At 42.8% G+C, this 23,491-nt stretch overlaps 1 protein-coding gene across 1 annotated transcript in view; it reads right to left on the bottom strand.

Annotated features, from left to right (window-relative positions):
- Window positions 1-793: 793 nt before the first annotated feature.
- The window catches only part of LOC121388543 (transport and Golgi organization protein 6 homolog), a 39,136-nt gene continuing 16,438 nt past the window's right edge, over window positions 794-23,491 (bottom strand). Inside the window, exons 9-17 of the mRNA XM_041519921.1 lie at window positions 23,257-23,460; window positions 20,099-20,204; window positions 19,265-19,486; window positions 11,061-11,186; window positions 9,241-9,429; window positions 6,334-7,345; window positions 5,511-5,662; window positions 2,448-2,561; window positions 794-1,053 (exon numbers count right to left, since the gene is read on the bottom strand). Of these exons, the coding sequence (XP_041375855.1) occupies window positions 871-1,053; window positions 2,448-2,561; window positions 5,511-5,662; window positions 6,334-7,345; window positions 9,241-9,429; window positions 11,061-11,186; window positions 19,265-19,486; window positions 20,099-20,204; window positions 23,257-23,460 (2,308 nt within the window). The 3' untranslated portion in view covers window positions 794-870. The remainder of the gene's footprint in view (window positions 1,054-2,447; window positions 2,562-5,510; window positions 5,663-6,333; window positions 7,346-9,240; window positions 9,430-11,060; window positions 11,187-19,264; window positions 19,487-20,098; window positions 20,205-23,256; window positions 23,461-23,491) is intronic.

Genomic DNA, 23,491 nt, shown 5'->3' with positions numbered 1-23,491 from the left:
AGCACAGTAAAGTTGATCCGGTCATCTACCAAGCACAGTAAAGTTGATCTGGTCATCTACCAAGCACAGTAAAGTTGATCCGGTCATCTACCAAGCACAGTAAAGTTGATCCGGTCATCTACCAAGCACAGTAAAGTTGATCCGGTCATCTACCAAGCACAGTAACGTTGATCCTGTCATCTACCAAGCACAGTAAACTTGATCCGGTCATCTACCAAGCACAGTAAACTTGATCCGGTCATCTACCAAGCACAGTAAAGTTGATCCGGTCATCTACCAAGCACAGTAAAGTTGATCTGGTCATCTACCAAGCACAGTAAAGTTGATCCGGTCATCTACCAAGCACAGTAAAGTTGATCCGGTCATCTACCAAGCACAGTAACGTTGATCCTGTCATCTACCAAGCACAGTAACATTGATCCTGTCATGTACCAAGCACAGTAAAGTTGATCCGGTCATCTACCAAGCACAGTAAAGTTGATCCGGTCATCTACCAAGCACAGTAAAGTTGATCCGGTCATCTACCAAGCACAGTAAAGTTGATCCTGTCATCTACCAAGCACAGTAAAGTCCAAGTCTTTTCCCTAGAAATTTGGCAAGACATGGCAGACTAACGGCTTTGGGGCATTTTCATAACTTTTCAAGGCACATCTTTCAAAAATAATTAATTATTCACAAAGGCTTGTTTGATCTCCAGGGGCCACATATGGTGCTAGACTAATGAAGCATGACACCACGCCCTGCTGACACATGCTTGGGAAAACACTACTGTAACAGAACACAAAGAACTGCGTGAACAATAACTCAATTTATTCATGACACATTGATTATGATCTGACGTATGGTAACTGAAGTAACACACACAGATGATTAGTCCGGATGTAAGACCATGATCTTCTTCTCCAATGACTGTTTGGGAAACAGGGCGTCTCTTGCAATCTTATCCATTTCATCGAGCGCAAGCTGCACGTGAAGTTGAACAACGTCGTCACGGTCCGTCGATTTGACATGCTTCAGAAGTCTGTACATGTCTCGCAGAACATCGGAGAGAACCTGCAAAAATAAGAAGGAAGGAAGGAAGGAAATGTTTTATTTAACGACGCACTCAAACAAATTTTATTTATGGTTATATGGTGTCAAACATGTGGTTACAGACCACACAAATATTGAGAGAGGAAACCCGCTGTCGCCACTTCATGAGCTTTTCAATTAGCAGCAAGGGATCCTTCATATCCATCATCCCACAGACAGGATAACACATACCACGGCCTCTGATATACCAGTCGTGGTGAACTGGCTGCAGCGAGAAATTGCCCAATGGGCCCACCGACAGGGATCGATCCCAGACCGACCGTGCATCAAGTGAACGCTTTACCACTGGGCTACGTCCCGTCCATGCAAAACTAAGATTACTGGCTGATAGGTTATGGAAGATTTCCAGTGTATGTGTGTCAAGCTGAGAACTAAAGACATGATTTATCACCAATGACATTAAAAAGTTAAAGTTTGTTCTGTTTAACACCACAAAAGCACATTGATGGATTGATTAATTATCAGCTATTGGATGTCAAACATTTGGTGATTTTGACATATAGTCTTAGAAAGGAAACCCGCTACATTTCTCCATTAGCAGCAAGCAGCAGATAGGATAGCACATACCGCAGCCTTTGATATTACCAGTTGTGGTGCACTGGATGGAGCGAAAAATGGCCCAACAGGTCCACCAATGGGGATCGATCCCACACTGACCGTGCATCAAGAGAGAGCTTTACCACTGGGCTACATCTCGCTACCAATGACATAAGTGCATCCCTCCACCCACCCACCCCCACCCCCCACACTCCAAAAACCATTTCCAACAGCTGGCATCAAAATAATTCAATAACAGTATTGTCACACTGGCAAATGTGCCAGCGTAATGTCAGATTTAAGATTCCACAAGCCAAGAATACATTGACATAATGCTCACATTATTGTCCATGTTGAATTAAAAAATAATGTGTAGTTTTCATGCATACATGTACAATGCAGTGTGACATCACATCACTAAACCACTGCAGAGATTTTCACAAAAACCTTGATGTGCATCTCATGCCCACTTGGGTAATAATTCAAACTACCTGCACGGGTGGGATGTAGCCCAGTGATAAAGCACTCGCTTGGTGCAGTGTTGGTCTAGGATTGATCCCCATTGGTGGGACCATTGGGCTATTTCTCGTCCCAGCCAGTGCACCATGACTGGTATACCAAAGGCCATGGTATATGCTATCCTGTCCGTGGGATGGTGCATATAAACGATCCCTTGCTACTAATGGAAAAAATGTAGCAGGTTTCCTCTCTAAGACTGTATGTCACAACTGCCAAACCTTTGACATCCTATAGCCGATGATTAATAAATCAATGTGCTCTAGTGGTGTCATTAAACAAAACAAACTTCTTCAAACTACCTGCAGGGCATCTTTGCCGAGACCTTGCAACAGTAAGGTTATGGTAAGGACTGCCGCTCTTCGCACAATGGCGCTCTTGTCACTTTTCAATACAGTGCTGCAGCACGAGAAAATCTGAAACAATCGAGAAATAACTTCATGTTCACTTTTTTTTAAATTTCATACAATTCCCTTGGTGAGAACATTATCAATTCGTTATTTTTGGTAACACATACCATTAACACATATATGTATGATAATAATTTAAAGACATATGACAGCTGTTCCTAGGTGATGACCAGGTTGTTAGTGCCATACCATCCAATGAAAAAAAGAGCAGTTGAAATTGATTATTCTGTGACTTACAAGTTAACCTGAAATTGATTTGTCTATGATGGATCACTTTCTAATAGGCAGGACAGTACCTACCATGACCTTTGATGTACCAGTCGTGGAACACTGTTTGGGATGGGAAACAGCCAGAATCCATAGTGTGCAAGCAATCTTACAATCCACTGCATGTACTCTCTGCCACTGAGACATATATGTGCCCATGACAGGGCCGCCACAGACAGAAGGACAGAGATGAAACCTGTAGTATCCTCTGATTGGACCGGCAGGAGACTTACAATCCACTGCATGTACTCTCTCTGCCACTGAGACATATATGTGGCCATGACAGGGCCGCCACAGACAGAAGGACAGAGATGAAACCTGTAGTATCCTCTGATTAGACTGGCAGGAGACTTACAATCCACTGCATGTACTCTCTCTGCCACTGAGACATATATGTGCCCATGACAGGGCCGCCACAGACAGAAGGACAGAGATGAAACCTGTAGTATCCTCTGATTGGCCTGGCAGGAGACTTACAATCCACTGCATGTACTCTCTGCCACTGAGACATATATGTGGCCATGACAGGGCCGCCACAGACAGAAGGACAGAGATGAAACCTGTAGTATCCTCTGATTGGACCGGCAGGAGACTTACAATCCACTGCATGTACTCTCTTTGCCACTGAGACATATATGTGGCCATGACAGGGCCGCCATAGACAGAAGGACAGAGATGGAACCTGTAGTATCCTCTGATTGGACCGGCAGGAGACTTACAATCCACTGCATGTACTCTCTCTGCCACTGAGACATATATGTGCCCATGACAGGGCTGCCACAGACAGAAGGACAGAGATGAAACCTGTAGTATCCTCTGATTGGCCTGGCAGGAGACTTACAATCCACTGCATGTACTCTCTCTGCCACTGAGACATATATGTGCCCATGACAGGGCCGCCACAGACAGAAGGACAGAGATGAAACCTGTAGTATCCTCTGATTGGACCGGCAGGAGACTTACAATCCACTGCATGTACTCTCTCTGCCACTGAGACATATATGTGCCCATGACAGGGCCGCCACAGACAGAAGGACAGAGATGAAACCTGTAGTATCCTCTGATTGGCCTGGCAGGAGACTTACAATCCACTGCATGTACTCTTTCTGCCACTGAGACATATATGTGGCCATGACAGGGCCGCCACAGACAGAAGGACAGAGATGAAACCTGTAGTTTCCTCTGATTGGCCTGGCAGGAGACTTACAATCCACTGCATGTACTCTCTCTGCCACTGAGACATATATGTGCCCATGACAGGGCCGCCACAGACAGAAGGACAGAGATGAAACCTGTAGTATCCTCTGATTGGCCTGGCAGGAGACTTACAATCCACTGCATGTACTCTCTCTGCCACTGAGACATATATGTGCCCATGACAGGGCCGCCACAGACAGAAGGACAGAGATGAAACCTGTAGTATCCTCTGATTGGCCTGGCAGGAGACTTACAATCCACTGCATGTACTCTCTCTGCCACTGAGACATATATGTGCCCATGACAGGGCCGCCACAGACAGAAGGACAGAGATGAAACCTGTAGTATCCTCTGATTGGACCGGCAGGAGACTTACAATCCACTGCATGTACTCTCTCTGCCACTGAGACATATATGTGCCCATGACAGGGCCACCACAGACAGAAGGACAGAGATGAAACCTGTAGTATCCTCTGACTGGACCGGCAGGAGACTTACAATCCACTGCATGTACTCTCTCTGCCACTGAGACATATATGTGCCCATGACAGGGCCGCCACAGACAGAAGGACAGAGATGAAACCTGTAGTATCCTCTGATTGGACCGGCAGGAGACTTACAATCCACTGCATGTACTCTCTCTGCCACTGAGACATATATGTGCCCATGACAGGGCCGCCACAGACAGGACAGAGATGAAACCTGTAGTATCCTCTGATTGGACCGGCAGGAGACTTAATATCCAATAATACAGTAATAAAAATACACAAGCCACTCCTACGTAGTTATGACAGACTTTAGAACAGAACTATTAAAAGACTATCGGAAATGCCTACTGAGATCCCCTTGGCAACAAACCTACAGTCGGTCTCACAGGGAACGCCTTTTTTTCATACTGTTGAATTTACTACAAGTTATTTATTTTTCTCCGTCCCACAGGGAACGCCTATTTTTCATACTGTTGAATTTACTACAAGTTATTTATTTTTCTCTGTCTCACAGGGAACACCTTGCTACAAGTTATTTATTTTTCTCCGTCCCACAGGGAACGCCTATTTTTCATACTGTTGAATTTACTACAAGTTATTTATTTTTCTCTGTCTCACAGGGAACGCCTTGCTACAAGTTATTTATTTTTCTCCGTCCCACAGGGAACGCCTATTTTTCATACTGTTGAATTTACTACAAGTTATTTATTTTTCTCCGTCCCACAGGGAACGCCTATTTTTCATACTGTTGAATTTACTACAAATTATTTATTTTTCTCCGTCCCACAGGGAACGCCTATTTTTTATACTGTTGAATTTGCTACAAGTTATTTATTTCTGAGCTGATTGATTTGTAAATTGCACTCAAAAATAGTTGGGTTTTTTGTTATTTCCAAAACACTGCTACTTTTCTACACTGAAATTTTTTTTTTTTTTAAACATTTTTATAGAATTATGTGACGGACTATAGATCTGTCCCTGCAACACAACATGTACCACTCACTTCGTGAACAACCGGCCCGAGTGAGTACTGGAGCAGCTGACACACTTGAGCGAGATTGGACAGACTACTGGCACGGACATCATCGTCAGCATCTCGCACACCGCTCAAGATGGCCGACAGCAGGACGTCACGGTACACCGGAATCAGGTCTCCTGGAAACACACAACAAAGGAAAGGAATGTTTGATGGAAGGAAAGGAAATGTTTTATTTAACGATGCACTCAACACATTTTATTTTACGGCTATACACATAGTTAAGGACCACACAGATATTGAGAGAGGAAACCCGCTGTCGCCACTTCATGGGCTACTGCTTTCGATTAGCAGCAAGGGATCTTTTATATGCACCATCCCACAGAGAGGACAGTACATACCACAGCCTTTGTTACACCAGTTGTGGAGCACTGGCTGGAACGAGAAATAGCCCAATGGGCCCACTGACGGGGATCGATCCCAGACTGACCATGCATCAAGCGAGCGCTTTACCACTGGGTTACATCCCGCCCTCTGAGAATACAAAGTGTACAGTAAAATAAATTTAATATGTGTAGCTCACAGTTAATAATTTTATTATAAAGTTATCTATAGTCCGTCCCACAGGGATCGCAGTTTTTTGCATGTAATTTACTACTATTTATTTATTTCCGAGCCAATTGATTTGTAAATTGTGCACACAAATTGTATTTCTTTGTTATTTCCAAAATACTTTTACTTTTCTTCTTATGTCAAACAAAAATTAAAATTAAACTGAAATTATTTACAAAAAACATTTTAATAGAATGATGTGACGGATTATAGAAGTGTAACTGTTGCTATCCATTACCAAGATTCCTGGACGCCTTCACCAATGCCTCTCCCAGCTTCAGCCTCAGCTCCACACTTCTCTTTACCTTCCTTTCTTCGGAATCGAAATTGGCAAACTCCCGTGCTAGCCTTGGAACGGTTCCGTCTGGCAGAGCGTCTGCCATGGCCGCCAGACCGTTAACGGAGGCCAGGTAGAGGTACGTGTCCGGGTGGTCGAGGTTTTCTAAGAAGACGTTCAGAATCATTTCCCTTCTGTTGGCCACCTCCCGCGACTTCGACTCAACCAGCTTCGTGAGTCTGAGTAACCCGTGACCTCTGACCGGAATCAACGGGTCGCAAAGTTCTATTAAAGCTTGTTGCAGTTCAGATGATTCGGTTGATTTGGGTAAATGTTTACTCAAGTCCGAGTCGGTAGCACTATTTGAGTCAGTGGTAGTATTTGAGTCAGTAGTGTTATTTGAGTCAGTGGTGTTATTTGAGTCAGTGATTTTATTTGAGTCGGTGGTATTGTTTGAGTCAGTAGTGTTATTTGAGTCAGTGGTGTTATTTGAGTCAGTGATGTTACTTGAGGTAGTGGTATTATTTGAGTCAGTGGTAATATTTGAGTCAGTAGAGTTATTTGAATCTGTTCTATTGTTTGAGTCAAGCTGAGGTTTACTAGATTCTGCATGAGAACCATGATGCTGTGATGGCACATCAACCTCTTTGAGTTGCTGTCCGCTTGCTGTAACACTTGACTGATGAACAGCTGTCAAAGATACATCGACTCGAGTATCCGAAGTGTTAGTATCAGAAGAAACTGGATCAGTGTGTTGATCTGGTTCCAACTCAGTTGATTTTATATCAGAACTGATGTCTGATTCTGATAACACTTCCACAAGAACCTTTTCTTTGGAGTTCCTACATTCTGATCCAGTTTGCAGAACCAAATTGTGTTTGTCAAAGTCGGTGCTAGATTCGGGCAACACTTCAACTAAACCTTTATTTGTATTCCTGCTTTCTACTGTCTTCGATGTTTTCATATTTTTTACCTGAAAGAATATTGGAAAAGTCAGAAATTTAAACATACCTACCCACATACATGTACCTATCTTGCTACATATACACATAGATTTATATATGCACATGCATACTTATGTATGTACACAAATACACACACGCACACACTCTCAAACACACACATACACACTATCAAACACGCATTCTCACACACACACATACCTACACATTCACACATATATATTCACACAAACACACACATGTAAAATAGCTTACGTGCCTGTTGTCATTAAAATAAAAATTAAATATTTTTTTTAAATATTTACAGTTAACAAGGACATTGTTAAAAACTATGTGAGATATTTTCTATTGTGCATAAATAAAGATAGTGATTTTAAAGTTTGTTTTAAAGTTTGTTTTGTTTAAACGACACCACTGGAGCACATTGATTAATTAATCATCGACTATTGGCTGTCAAACATTTGGTAATTTTGACACATAGTCATCAGAGGAAACCCGCTACATTTTTCCTAATGCAGCAAGGGATCTTTTATATGCACTTTCCCACAGACAAAATGGCACATACCACGGCCTTTGTCCAGTTGTGGTGCACTGGTTGGAATGAGAAAAAACCCAATCAGCTGAATGGATCCACTGAGGTGATTCGATCCTACGATACAAGCACATCAAGTGAGCACTCAACCGACTGAGCTAAATACCAACCCTCTAGTGAATTTACTTCAAAGTTGATTTTAGCCTAGTGATAAAGCGTTCGCTTGATGCATGGTCGGTCTAGGATCGATCCCCGTCGGTATACCCATTGGGCTATTTCTCATTCCAGCCAGTGCTCCACAACTGGTGTATGTACTATCCTGTCTGTGGGATGGTGCATATAAAAGATCCCTTGCTGCTAATCAAAAAGAATAGCCCATGAAGTGGCGACAGCGGGTTTCCTCTCTCAATATATGTGTGGTCCTTAACCATATGTCTGACGCCATATAACCGTAAAATAAAATGTGTTGAGTGTGTTGTTAAATAAAACATTTCCTTCCTTCAAAGCTGATTTTAAAATCAAGTAAGGTAATAAACAGGAATTCCAAGGAATTAGATGTCTCGCCAACCCTGAACTAATTTAATGAATTATATCAAATATAATTTGTCATGTACATTCAGGATTAATCTAGTTCTTTCTTTTTTTTTTATTACATTTTTAAAAAGATTTAATTTAATAAATTTAAAAAACTAAATTAACATGCAATGAGATGAACATTAGAAAGTTTATTTGTTTGTTTGTTTTGTTTAACGACACTACTAGAGCACATTGATTTATTAATCATCGGCTATTGGATGTCAAACATATGGTCATTTTGACACAGTTATAGAGAGGAAACCCGTTTTGGATATAGGCACATTACTGAAGTACCCGTAACTCGAAATAACACCAAATAACAGAAATTGATACTGTTAAAGTTTGTTTTGTTTAACGACACCACTAGAGCACACTGATTTATTAATCATCGGCTATTGGATGTCAAATATATGGTCATTTTGCCAGTCATAGTGAGGAAACCCGTTACATTTTTCCATTAGTAGCAAGGGATCATTTATATGCACCATCACACAGACAGGATAGCACATACCACGGCCTTTGATATACCAGTCGTGGTGCACTGGCTGTGATGAGAAATAGCCCAATGGGCCCACCAACGGGGATCGATCTCAGACCGACCACGCATCAAGCAAGCGCTTTACCACTGGGCTACACCCCGCCCCGAGATGAACATTAGATGCAACTGTAAACCAAATGTCATTAATCTAGGAATTATAATGGGAGAATTGGATGTAAACACAAAAACCTAATCTTGGACGCAACTTTAAAGCTGATGCGTCGTCATCATTAGAAAAGAAAACGTGTAAAGTAAATTACCTTTTCTGATAACATTCTGAAATCACTGCCCTCATTTTTAATCAGATCAGACCACACAGCCCCCCGGGTTGCTATGGCAATCCTAATATCTGTCGCCATTTCCTGAATAGTTTCATCTGGGTGGTTCAAATGAATCTCCTCCAGCAGGGGAAGCAACTCTTGCATCAGGGCTTGGTCACGGTCACTTACCTTCAAATGAAACATTAGTCAACATCAACTTGTTTTACTTTAAACAAGTAATGAATTTTAGAATTTTAATGTAATGTCCATATTTTGATATTCCATCTCATAGTCTCATGCTTCCGACTTAAAACTTTGGAATCACTGAATCACACAATACAACTAAAATTTGCAGCCTGTTAAGGATTTTACAAGCAACAGAAGTTCAGAAAAAGTACCATTTACCATAGAGGAAATAAAAAATTGGGAATGATTTTTTGTCACAACTTTGATAATATAATATGTGTTTTAGTATTTATTTTACAATCAAATTTGTATTCCAGCTATCATAGACATATCAAATGTCCTTTATCGTGCAGAATAAAAATGAATGAATGAATGAATGTTTAACGACACCCCAGCACCGTGTAGAATAATAAGACTTCTAACATAACAGAACAGGAGATAGAATACCCAGACGTGAAAACATTATGGGTAGTGATGAATAGCACCCCTACATATAGCTTAGATTATCAGGAGCCATTTAATATATTACCTTATTAATAGCATATAAATTCACACACTAAAAGTTACTCTCCTTGAACTAAGTCTCTGGGGAGTCATGAGGAGCAAGAATGATGGCTCCCCTTAAACTGTAAGGTCTGAATTAGCTTGGTGTTCCAGGACCAAAAGGTTATAAGATCAACCCCTATCAGTGGACTGGCTGGGTTATTTCCCATTCTAACCAGTAATCCCCCAACTGGTAACATGGTATGTACTATCCTGCCTTTGGGTATATACGGTCACCATGCTGCCAATCACTGTAGATTTAGTGGTGGCAGTGGAGGTTTTCTTTCTCCTTCACCAAATAACAATTAATAAAACAATATGTCAAGTTTATTATAAAAAAATTATAATTTACTTTTATTCTATAACTTGCCCATATAATAACCATGTCATAAACACATTTAATATTTTGATGTATTAAACCGGTTAATATTGTTTTGCTGTCAATGGCATTTGTTTACAAGCCAACAAGACCTGTATACCTGACAAGATTGAGTTAAAGTGCCTGATGTCAAACTACATTTGTGCCAATCATGATGATGTCATATTACGATGAAGATGACTTTAGAACTGTACCAGTAAGTTACTAAATATTGAATACATTTTTTATTTTAGAAGTGTTATAGAATATATAGAATTCGCTACTCATGTTTTTTAAAATATCAATGTCTTCTATTTAATCGGTATTTGTCTCAGACATTCTCGACAATAATTGAATATCATAAAATCAGTCAATATTTTCCCATAGTAAAAAACACTTGTGGCCAAGCCTCTATAAATACAATATAATGTAAGAAACTTATACCAGCCTCGGTGGTGTCATGGTTAAGCCATCGGACATAAGGCTGGTAGGTACTGGGTTCGTAGTCCAGTACTGGCTCCCACCCAGAGCAAGTTTTAACTACTCAATGGGTAGGTGTAAGACCACTACACCCTCTTCTCTTTAACAACTAACTAACCCACTGTCGTGGACAGACAGCCCAGATAGCCGAGGTGTGTTTCCAGGACAGCGTGCTTGAACCTTAATTGAATATAAGCACGAAAATAAATTGAAGTGAATGAAATAAAAGGAAACTTATACAGAGACACAATACCTTCTGCTGGCCACCCATTACTGCTGTGAGGAGTCCCATCGCCATGGAGATCGTTTCCGTCTCAAACAACGCAGTCATGGCTTCATCTGTCAGTTGTAACACCGTGACTGCTCGCTCCAGTGTGCTCTGAAATCACACATATAATGACATTTGTAAGTTAATAACCGGCCTCGGTGGTGCAGTGGTTAAGCCATCAGACTACAGACTGGTAGGTACAGGGTTCGCAGCCAGGTACCGGCTCCAACCCAGAACGAGTTCTTATGGGCTCAATGGGTAGGTTTACGGCCACTACACCCTCTTCTCTCTCACTAACCCAACTAACAACTAACCCATGGTCCTGGACAGACAGCCCAGAAAGCTGAGGTGTGTGCCCAGGACAGCATGCTTGAACCTTAATTGGATAGAAGCACAAACCTAAGTTGAAATGAAATTTAAGTTAATTAAGGATTGTCTGTTATTTCTTTTAGTTTCATTCTTCCGCAAACTGTTTGCAGGTGATTTTTTGGTTTTGGTTCATATCCAGATGAATGTAAAAGAAATAACAGACAATCTTTCAAATTAAATTTAACACATACTTACTAATAATAATGTTAAAAGTTCATACTTTATTTTTAATTATTTTTTGTTCATAAGCAATAACGTTCAATAAGGTATGACGTTCCCTGATGATGTCATTTTTACGTTCATTGAGAAATCAATAAACTCCTGTTGCTATGACTGGGCCAATGGGATGATGTTATAGTGTAATGGACATTTAATTATTCTACCTTAAAAGTAGACTCTAAATACTATTAGCAACTTGGCAAAACCTTGGAAATTTGTAGTTAAATTCAGGTTTCAGTAGCCAAACAAAATACAACACAGTTAAGGCTTTTATTTTAAAATTGGTTCTGTATGATTTTCGAATTAGCTTTTCAACAAGTTAATAAATATATTTGCCAAATTCAATGATAATTTATATTTGGTAATTTGGTGAATACCCGAATAAACATTGAATATATTCAGTGTATTTTCTGACTCGGCTTGTGTAGAAAATTTACATATTGTCTAGAAATGAAATGTACCGAGTTAAAGTTAAAGTTTGTTTGATTTAACAACACAGCTAGAGAACACTGATTTTGACATATACTCTTAGAGAGGAAACCCTCTACATTTGTCCCTTAGATCTATTAGTCGTATATGCCCTATGGATAAGTAGATGACCGTAAACTTTACAATAACAGAATAGGAGCCCAATGATTCGTCTTGATACAAAACTTTAGAACTCACTGAAATACAAAAAAACAAGCATTCTGAAACACTGCCACAGCAATACATGTCCATAACTGTGTCAAAAATGGGTCAATCGCCATGAAAGTCAAACTTGATATGTAACAGTACATAATAAAGCAATACACAAAATTTCAGGGGATTGTGGGGAAAAAAACATTCGGAAAATTATATGTGAGACAGATGGACGGACGGACAGATGAAACTATATGTGGGATGGACAGACAGACGTACGGACAGACAGACAGACAGACAGACAGACAGACAGACAGACAGACAGACAGACAGACGTACGTACGTACATACGTACGGACTGACGGACGGACAGACGGACAGACGGACAGACAGACAGATATAAAAACTATAGTCCCCTCTGGTTTGACCGGTAGGGGACTAAAATGGAGAAAACTTGAGTGTTTTCTCTTTTATAGATACATTACCTGTCCTCAAACAAGTGCACCTCCCCCCCACGCAAGTGGTCTGGTCCGAACATCCCAACAGCCAATGGGATGGCCTAAATTCTTCTACTGCATACTGCTCTCTAGTTCCGGTCACATGACTGTAACTTCCTTCTTTTTCCCTGAGTGCATCGCACGGAGAACAGGAAGCGGGGAGGCCCGGGCAGGATGAATCTTGAGGACAGGTAATGTATCTATAAAAGAGAAAACACTCAAGTTTTCTCCATTTCTATAGACATTACCTGTCCTCAAACAAGTGCAGCATTCAACAGATGGTGGTGGGTGCCGAGATCCGTAGATGCTTGTGATAACTCCCCAACCGGAAAGAGGCTGACTAGTGGAAGAATAAGGCCAACCTTGGTAAGCCCTCATCCTAGGGATGCCCGTCACAGACCAATGCAGGTGATGTTAGTAACAACAACCAGAATGGTGGCATCCGTCAGCAGTGGCAGGTACGGCTCCTAGAACACATGGACCAGGAGGCGGAAGCCACATCTCATGCTGGTTCTGACAGGGTGGGAAGACGTAGCCACCAGGGATGCAGGTGTTAGGTAACCCTCACGTATTGAAGTGTTATAGTTTTTCAATAACAAGCGACAACCTAATGAGGTGCATCCGTCAGAACATTGAACAAAACAAGACCCCCGAGTGTTTTCTGTCTAGTACACCAAAGATCTGTTAGTTCAATAACGACAACCAATAACCACATGCAGTGCAGGGTAAAGGTTATCGAGACAAAAGTTCCGGCACCAGTACGTGAACTGTGCAAAAGAACAAAAGTCTAAGCAATCCTCATCTGTCTATTCGATGGACATCTCGGTATGCAGCCCAGAATCAGACAGACATCAACGGCGACGAGGACGGCTTGTATTCAACAGAGTCTGTGCAGCAACAACCGGACCCAGATGATGGAACCCCTCAACGTCTTCTGTGGAGACATCCCTCAGATAATAGTTGGCGAAGATGGAGTCCGTAGCCCAGAACCAACCAGTGATAATGTGCTGAATGGGGTGTGTTGCAGTGCAGGGACATCGTGGCAGCCAAGGCACGGAGTTCATGCGGATTAGAAGCAGACGGAGCAGGTAAACCCTCCTTCTGATAGGCGGTCAGGATAGAAGACCGGATCCAGGTGGCCACCGTGTTCTTGGTAAGGTCCCTCAACCGACTCTGGTTACAGGAAAGGAAAAGTCTTTTGCGATGTTGTCGAAAAGATCTGGTCCTCTCGATGTACTGGTGCAGGGCTCTGACAGGGCACAACGCCAAGTCCTCAACGTCCGCCGGACCAACGATAGAGGAGAGGGCCTGCACAACATACGAACGAGGCGCTTGGTCTGGTAACTGATTCTTTGCAACAAAGTTCATGAGTAACCCCAAGTTGACTGCACGCCGATCTTGGTGAAAACGTACCAAGTCTACATCAAGAGCATGGAGTTCTGAGACACGGGCAGCCGTGGCAAAACCGAGTAAAACACCGTCTTCCGCGTCAAGTCTTGCAGGGAAGAGGATTCGATCGGCTCATAAGGTGCGGTCGATAACGCTCGTAACACCAGATTCAGGTCCCATCTTGGTGGCCGAAACCGGTGTACTTGATCATCAAGGCGAAACCCTTTGATCATCTTATGGATCTCAGGAATACCCGATAACTTCGTTCCAGTAGCGACATCACGAACAGTAGCGATGACCGAAACGTACCCAGCGATGGTAGACCCCTTTAATCGTAAAGTGGTCCGCAGATACAGCAAAAAAAACCCAGCAAGACGAAGTATCTGGATCGTCTGAGGTTTGAGGTTTTGCCGGACACACCCTCGGTGACAGCAAAGCCATCTGACGTTGTAAGCCACAGTAGTAGATGATCTGTGCGCTTTCAAAATGGCCGCCGTAGACTGTGAAGAAAAACCTTTCTTTCTCAAACTCTTGGCGATAAAGTCCACGCGTGCAGTTGGAACAACTGCGGACGTGGATGGTATAGTCTTGACGTGGGATGCAGCAACAGATGATCCCAGTCTGGCAGCGGTAAAGGATGTGGATCGGCAAGACGTATTAGATCTGGATACCACATCCTGGATGGCCACATTGGAGCAATGAGTAACAGGCGACAATGGTACAGCTGAAACCTCTGAAGCACCCTTGGAAGGAGGATTCGTGGAGGAAAAGCGTACGCGTCCATCTGTTCCCAGCTGATGGCCAAGGCGTCGAGATCCAGAGCTTCGGGATCCAGCACCGGAGACACGTAAACCCTCAGCTGATGGTTGAATCGTGTGGCGAAGAGATTGATGTTTGGTGTCCAAAGTCTGTCGCACACCCATCGAAACGCTTCGGGATGGAGCATCCATTCCGTCGGCTGTGGAGACGACGGCCGAGACAGTGTGTCGACTAGTACATTGGAAACCCCTGGAATATGGCGAGCCCGAAGTTGCAACGGAATCTCGTCAACCAGCTTGTAGAGACGATAAGTCAACTGCACAAGACTGCTGGAGTGGGTTCCGCCCTGACGGTTGATATAAGCCACCGCGGTAGTACTGTCTGTGGCTACCATGAGAGAGGCGCCTGACAGCATCTCTCGCCAATGAAAGATGACGTAACTGACAACATCTCCAACAGGTTGATGTGTAGATCGGCTTCATCTGGAAACCACAGCCACCAACAGGGACTGGACTGCAAGGCGACTGGTAACCGGATCAGCAAATCTGCGTTATTGTACTGAATGCATGGATTCAGAAACAAACTGGATACCGCGACCTCTAAGCATAAAATGTTGCGCCGACGTCAAAATTACTCTTGCAATGATACTTCATGAAACAGTAATAGAGTGATTCAGGAATCAAGACATCGGAAACAGCGACCCCGTGATACAGGCAAGAGCCAAGACAGCGTAGCAACTCGCTACGCTACATGCCCGATATACCTGGAAGTGAAGCAACGCAAAACAGCAACCGGCTAAAATCCACGGCCGTCACACCACCCGGTGCGAAACAGCAGCAGAGACCATCTAGACAGCATCGGTCACGAACTCTGGCGGTAACAACAGTAAACGTCAGTGAGTTGATAAGCCGCAATGAACCATAGGAAAACGGTGACGGTAAAACCCCCGTACCACGTGATGGCAACTGGATAACTTCCGGAACCAGCGGAAGTAGCGACTGTCTTGCATCGCCACCGGATATAGAGAACGATCTGCCGAATGTCGCTGAACCTTCCTCGAACAAGAGAATATCGGTGCACGGGATCTCAACACAAGTGACCGGACCAGTAGACTTTCTTCGTCACCAACCCGGAACGCTTGTAACGTCGACCCCTTCACGGCAAAGAGCCGTATGTAGACCACAGGTCTGCCAAGATTACCGGCTTGTGCTGAAAGTCAAGAATGGATCGCTTCAGGCAAGTCGGTTGACGATAGTGTGCAATCGTAGTGCACATCGACGTCACGGAAGATATAAGGTAGACCAACATCAAAGTCGACGGCTAGAACAAGGCATATCCTCTGGCATCCTGCACATGAGGAGTTATGGTCGCCATGTACGCTGAACTGAAGCCATCGACAGGACGTGCCAATCTGTAAGTTCTAGGAAGACGTCTGGTCCCGCCGGAAACAGCGTCATCCAAGGCCGGCGTCACACCGTTGAAGGATAGGTTGAAGACGGGATACGTTCGTTGTGACGAATGGGGAACGGCACAAACGAAGTCTACTCAAGTAAACCGACATCGGATCAGTCCTCAAACGGAAACCTTCTAGAATGGTGCGAGTGGACTGTGAAGTGACGAAAGCATATACACCGCAGCGAGACAAACAGTCACAGCCATGTGGGTCACTGCGTCCGGATCTTCTATAACGGAAGGTGCCGACGCATCATCTGGAAAATCGGTCAGTAACCTGGCACAGGCACTTCGATCCAATGTACTGGCTGCATCGGAAACACGGACCGTGGACGGTCCCGTCAGGAGCCGGTGTAACCCTGAACGCCGAATCAGCTGCCGACTGGTGTGGACGGTACGATGTACACGGACCGGCAGGAGCCGGTGGAACCCTGGACACTGCACCACTTCGATCGATCACGGGACGACGGTACCGAACGGTGAGCCGATGACGCAATTTTCCAATTCGTTACAGGGCTCCGTCTGCTTGCTGGAACAACGATACGCACGGGCCAGTTACTGGTAGCCGTGTAAACCGACGGGGGCCTGTGGCAGCCAACGATCGAATGCCGATATCTGCCGGTGGAACCTCCGTGGCGATCATCGAACCCGGACCCTTCTTGGCTGAAACCGGTGGATGGGCCAGCGGCGGTAGCATATCAGATATGACAGCCAGACAATCCCTCAGTGACAAGTGGTCCGCCGCATCCAGATCTTCCAGCACCGCATGAACCGATACATCATCAGAAAGTCACGTAGCACCCGTGAACAGGCCAGTCGCTCTGGTCATGGCCCGATGGAGATACCGGAGAACCGGACCGTGGGCGGTCCCGTGTGGATACCAAGGAACGGATGACCACATCGTCGTTGGATGTGGCAAGGACGGCAACATGTCGTAGACAGCCGCCAAGCAATCCCTCATAGTCATATGGTCCGTAGAGTCGGGCTCTTCAATGACAGATGCCGCAGGCGCTTCATCACCAAAGTCTCGTAGAACTCGAGCACAGGCCAATCGATGTACCGTAATGGAAGCCGCTGGTTAAACCGGACCGTGGATGGTCCCGTCTAGCCCTCGGAGGCCTTGGAAGCCACATCAACTGAAGGTTGGCGCTGACGATCTGTGGAACCCGTAGGGAGCCATACAGGTCATGTGGAACGGCTACGGTCCCGGCTCCGATGCGCCGAAGGGGACTTCCCCGCCGAAGATCGGTGAGCCTTGGAATCCGTGGAGCGTCTATCTGAATGAGCCGGCTTCTTAGAGGGCTGCGTAGAGACCGCAGGCCTGTCATCCGAAGTCTTAAGTAACGGTGGAGCTGAAGAAGCTGCACCCCCTGAAGAGGGGACTGGAACCGGACCTGACCCCGAACTCGCCGATTTAGGTAAGGTCGCCATTGACGCCATTGTTTCTTCCAGCATGGTCGGTAGAATTGAACGTAACTCTTCCGCCACGGAGTCAGCAATCGAAGGCGAAGATTCCACCTTCTTGGTCCTCGAAGATTCCACCTTCTTGGTCCTCGCTGACACCACCTTCAGGTAAGCCGCGAACTCGACATCAGACAAGCCCGCACAAAGGTCGCATCTAGAAGTGAGGCCACACGAACACGACAACCTGGGTCGCCGCCGGCTAACTTCTTGCAGCGTAACACGCTCGAACTAGTCGCCTGAACATTATCAGATATGATAATAGTAATTTTTCAATCTGTGAAAAGAAAGAAAAACCAACCATAACACAAATACAAAGCCGGTAAATAAAGACGCCATTTTGCAAATGGCGTCCGACACGACAACCGGCGATATAACAACATTTCATGTAATTAACACTTGGCAAGTCAAGCGAAATACGCGAAAGACATATGAAAGCTAACGAAAGCTAACGAAAATTAAGGTGAAAAACATTTCACCCAAACACAAAGCCAGTCAACACAGACGCCATTTTGCAAATGGCGTCCGACACGACAACCGGCAATATAAACAACATTTCATGTAATTAAACGCTTGGAAGTCAAGTGAAATACGCGAAAAGAACATACGAAAGCTAATGAAAACGAAGGTGAAAAACATTTCACCCAAACACTAATACAAAACCAAAGGTCTTATAAAAGTTGACTCCAAACAGAGCCAAGCAAAAGGACGTCCAGACCCTTTAGCGAAGAGAAAAAGAAGGAAGTTACAGTCATGTGACCGGAACTAGAGAGCAGTATGCAGTAGAAGAATTTAGGCCATCCCATTGGCTGTTGGGATGTTCGGACCAGACCACTTGCGTGGGGGGGAGGTGCACTTGTTTGAGGACAGGTAATGTCTATAGAAAATGAAGGAGTTAATTAACAAACAAACAAAAGTAAGAAAAGAAAGCAAGTAAAAAAATATAAATAAACCAAGGGAAGCAAAAAGTGAAACAAGAAAAAGCAGAGAAGAAACCAAGAGAAAGACAGAATGAAAGAAGAAGAAAAAATGAAAAACAAAAACCCAAAACAGAATTAATTAAAAGAAAAACGATAAAGGAAAAAAAAGAAAAAGCATAGATGGACAGAAAGAAAGAAGGAAAAAAGTATCACGAAAAACCCCAAAGTTTGACTCCAAAAAACAGAGCCAAATAAAACATGTCCAAACCAGACAGCGAAAGGAAAAAGAAGGAAGTTGAAGTCACATGACCGGAACTACAGGGAGCATACAGTGAAGAATTTTAGGCCATCCCATTGGCTGTTGGGATGTTCGGACCAGACCACTCGCGTGGGGGGGGGGGGGGGGGGGGGGGGGGGAGGTGCACTTGTTGAGGACAGGTACGGTTGAAAAGAAAGAAAATAGAGAAACAAATGCAGAAAGACTGAAGATTGCAGTTTGTACCATGACAAAGTGAAGAATATGTCTTGTACTCGTCAGACAGGCAGGTCCGAGTCTGTCACACATGGAGGCCAGAAGATTCAGAATGATGAGTCTTTTCCTGAACATCTTCGTCTCGGCCTCTTGCCTCTCCTCTATCTCCAGCAACTCGCGTCCACCTCGTGACGAGCTTTCACCCGCATCACGCACTGTAGGCGATTCACTGGAGATGATCTCCGTCAATTCCTTTTGAAAATATTAAGATTATTTTATTGATTTCACAGATGGTCAACCAACATCATACTAATGTTTTTTAATGTAAGACTAGATACAATTTATGAAGCAATACTCATATGAAAAAAACCCTGGTTTATGCTACACAGTCTTCATGGACATAGTGCAAATATACAATTTAAAAAACAGAGTTACAAATTAAAAAAAAAAATCTTTAACAAATACAATAATATTCTGTATTGCTGTTCGTAATTCTACAGAAATTTAAAAGTGGTTGATAACGGTTAAGCACCTTTAGTAAAACGACCGCCAGTAGTAAGGGTGTATAGTAGGTGGTAACAAGTGCCTCTTAACAATGCCAGAACTATCCCCAAAGAGGCCAAGCTAAGCCCACAGCTAAAAGCTGATGGTGTGTGGCACAGATAGCTTCAAGAGACAAGCATGTGTTGCAGTTGGAGACAACAACTGGGATGTGGAGGTGGACAGCGAAAGAAGTTGAAATATAGGAGGAGTTGCCAGATTGGGAAGAAATGACATAGAGATAGAGAAAGGATATGGGGCAGTGGGAACAAAAAAAAAAAAAAATACTAATAATAATATAATAATAATAATAATAATAAGCACCTTTAGTAAAGTCAGGAAGAATTCTCCTGCAATTCCACACCGCTCCAGCTCTTTAATGACTTGAACCAAACCATCCACCAGAGAGTCTAGGTCATCCAGCCCTTCACTTGAACAAATAAACAGAGATTATTATACGGGTTTGTGTGCCATACTATTTTATGAAACAGGTGTCACAATTCTTGTATTGGCCAAGAGTGAGCGTTTTGTAAAATCAACTGTACAATTCACAAGCGAGTGTAATAATTTCTTTATTGTCCACATTATCCATATTATTTTCATGAATAACAAGGAACATGTCAAAACGTTTCAAACATCACTAGAAGGAGGTGACAAAATGACGTCAGTTTGGTAAGTGATTGCGCAGAGCTAAGACTGATATTCTTGTTCTCATATCCAATCAAGTTTCATTTTTTTTCATTTCAACTTATTTTCATGCTAATATCCAATTAACATTCAAGCACAATGTCCTGGGCACACACCTCAGCAATCTGGGCTGTCTGTCCAGGACAGTGGGTTAGTTGTCAGTTGGTTAGTGGTTAGTGAGAGAGAAGAGGGTGTAGTGGCCTTACACCTACCCATTGAGCCCTTAAGAACTCGCTCTGGGTTAGAGTCGGTACAGGGCTGCAAACCCTGTACCTACCAGCCTGTAGTCTGATGGCTTAACCACTGTGCCACCGAGGCCGGTAATCAAGTTTCAAGCAAGCTGGCTGCAACACACACCTAAGCTACAATGTATAGGGGATGTTTGTCCAGGACAGTTGGTTAGTAGTTAACCTTTTTGACAAAAAACACGTTGAGTGGGTACAAGTTTATAATTTTTACTCTGATATATTCACTTAAATGTTTTATAAATACATAACAAAAGTTCATATATAAATCGGTAAGTATTATTTTTATGGGTTTTTGTAATTTTTATATTTTAGATCATTTAATGGTGATTAAAATTAGGCAAAATTTTTTTTTTAAATTGCGTTTACTCACAGGCATTTGTGGCCAGCTGTCCAGTATTTATGTCCATTAGTTCCAATAACAGTGGTTTTATGACCAGAAATTTTTGTTAAAAACTAACTACGATTCATATCCCAATATTTGCTGATTTTCGTTGTTGGTAAAATGATCAAATATATTATCAAATTAGCTGTCACAATTAGCTACCGATCCCTGAAAATGACCGCGATGTGTCGCCATTGTTGTCAAGCGAAAATACTTGCCAAAAACAACTTTTTGAACTCAGAATTCCAATGTATTTTCCATTGAAAAACAACAAACAAAAGCTACAATGCTGTAAAATAAACTGTTTCCTGTTAAGAAAACATGGTGAATGTCTTGTTTAAAATGGCGGGAAATATGAATTGTGGAATATATGCAGTGTACACTATGTCGTCTGGCGTGACGTTGGGTGACATATCTCGCCTGCAGTAGTCAGAAGATTAATTAGAGAGAGGTGGACTAGGATGCAAACCCAATACAGACAAAATGTGAACCCTTACAACAAACGGCTTAGTAACTATGACAACAAGGCTGGTTTTACTGTATGTAAAGTTAGAGATTGTTTTGTTTAACAATACCACTAAAACACATTGATTTATTAATCATCGGCTATTGACTGTCAAAAATTTTGTAATTCTGACTCATAGTCATCAGAGGAAACCCGCTACATTTTTCCATTAGCAGCAAGGGATCTTTCATATGCACTTTCCCACAGACAGGATAGCACACACCATGGCCTTTGATATACCACTTTATTCTCTGTAGCAAAATGAGGTCATCAGCAAAGTGACGTAATTATCCATAATAAACTGAAAACTTAAAAACAATGAGTAAAATGAACATTCCAACCTTGACTTATTACAACATGTACATGCATTCCTATTTCTTTATTTTAATTCATGCATCCTGGTTATTTAATAGAAAAGAAAAGTGGCAAGTACAAGTAGGCCTAACGGATTGTGTACGTTGGATCTTTTGTTTCACATTATGGAACTATTTTTTGCAGTGTGTTACTTTGTGCCTTATTTATGAAACCTGATATTTAATGATAAGAGATTTTGGTTAATTATGGTGTACTGTGCTGGGGTGGGAATTGGTGAACTGTAAAAGAGAGGAAATCTAGAGGGGTCCCGGAAATTTTGGAGGAAAGGACGATTAAAATGCAAGGAAACGCAATAGTTCATGAGAGGAAAACAGCTGATCCGAGGAGAATTCCCACCCCTGCTGACTCAAAGTTAGTCTGGATGGCTAGCAGTCTTAAACTTTACAGTCTAAGACTCTGAAGTTATTAGTCTTGAGTCTAGACTCAAAAATATTTTATTAGCATGTCGCCTGGTCAAGATATCTCCAAGTTAACTATGGACCTAATTCACTAAACTCTCGCAACTTTGTGATCTCGCAGTGCAATGCTAAAAGACTTGCAAAGAGGATGCTTTGTTGTCTAGCAGAGCCTAAGAGAGCTTTGTGAATTAGGCCCCTGGACCCATATTCACAAAAAGGTGTAAATTTACGTCTACGACTAGCACTTACGTCTGCCGTACATTTACGTTTACGTGCAAGAAGCACCTTATTCTCAAAGACGGTCGTAAATGTAAACGTAACTTAGTTGGACGTAAATCTACGATTTAACACACTCACCGGAGAAATTTAAAAAAAACCCATTAGAAACGATGGCTACCGGGTAAATAACAAATGCGCAAAAGTCAATTTCGTTTGTCGTTTGCTAACAATAACATCGCGAACGGCGAACCATGACATTTTGGTATTGGTGAGGATCCGCATTTTGGTACGAACTTGAGGACATTTCTTAAAAAGGAAAAGATAACTCAGGAGAAATTAGCCGAGTGGAAAACATCCGTTCGATCACCAACAAAAATGTTAAATCCGTGGGCGTTCGCCATCGCAAACTGCTTCATTTATTGGAAATGCTGCCAGTTTCCGTAAATAATAGTAAATAACGGCGATCGTGCTTGATTTATTATATGTATACGACTTACGTGCAGCGTTAGTTGTAACCGGAGGCACTCTTATATTTACGTCCAATTTTATACGTAACTTACGTTTTCATTGTTTCGTGAATAGGTCTTCAGTCGTAGATTTACGTTTACGTGTAAAACTAGGCTTACGATGTTTTGTGAATTAGGCCCCTGGCTTTTAAAACAATGTACCTTTGAGGTGTCATCTCATTATCGTACATAATTTCAATTCCACCACTGCTGTTGCTATGGAAACACATTCTGGGATGAATGCAAGAAAACTGGAGACTGCAGTTCTTGTTGGTCTCTCCAAATGCCAGGTATAAAAGTAGATCCAAGCTAACATCCTGGTCAGACTGCTTGAGGAAAGATATCAAAACGTCCACAGATGATTTTCTGCAAATGTAACTTCAGTTATTAAATACTA

This window comes from Gigantopelta aegis, chromosome 14 (genome assembly GCF_016097555.1).
Source record: "Gigantopelta aegis isolate Gae_Host chromosome 14, Gae_host_genome, whole genome shotgun sequence".
NCBI lineage: Eukaryota > Metazoa > Mollusca > Gastropoda > Neomphalida > Peltospiridae > Gigantopelta > Gigantopelta aegis.
The sequence above is the reverse complement of the archived record's forward strand: the minus strand, read 5'-3'. Positions and strand labels throughout refer to the sequence as shown.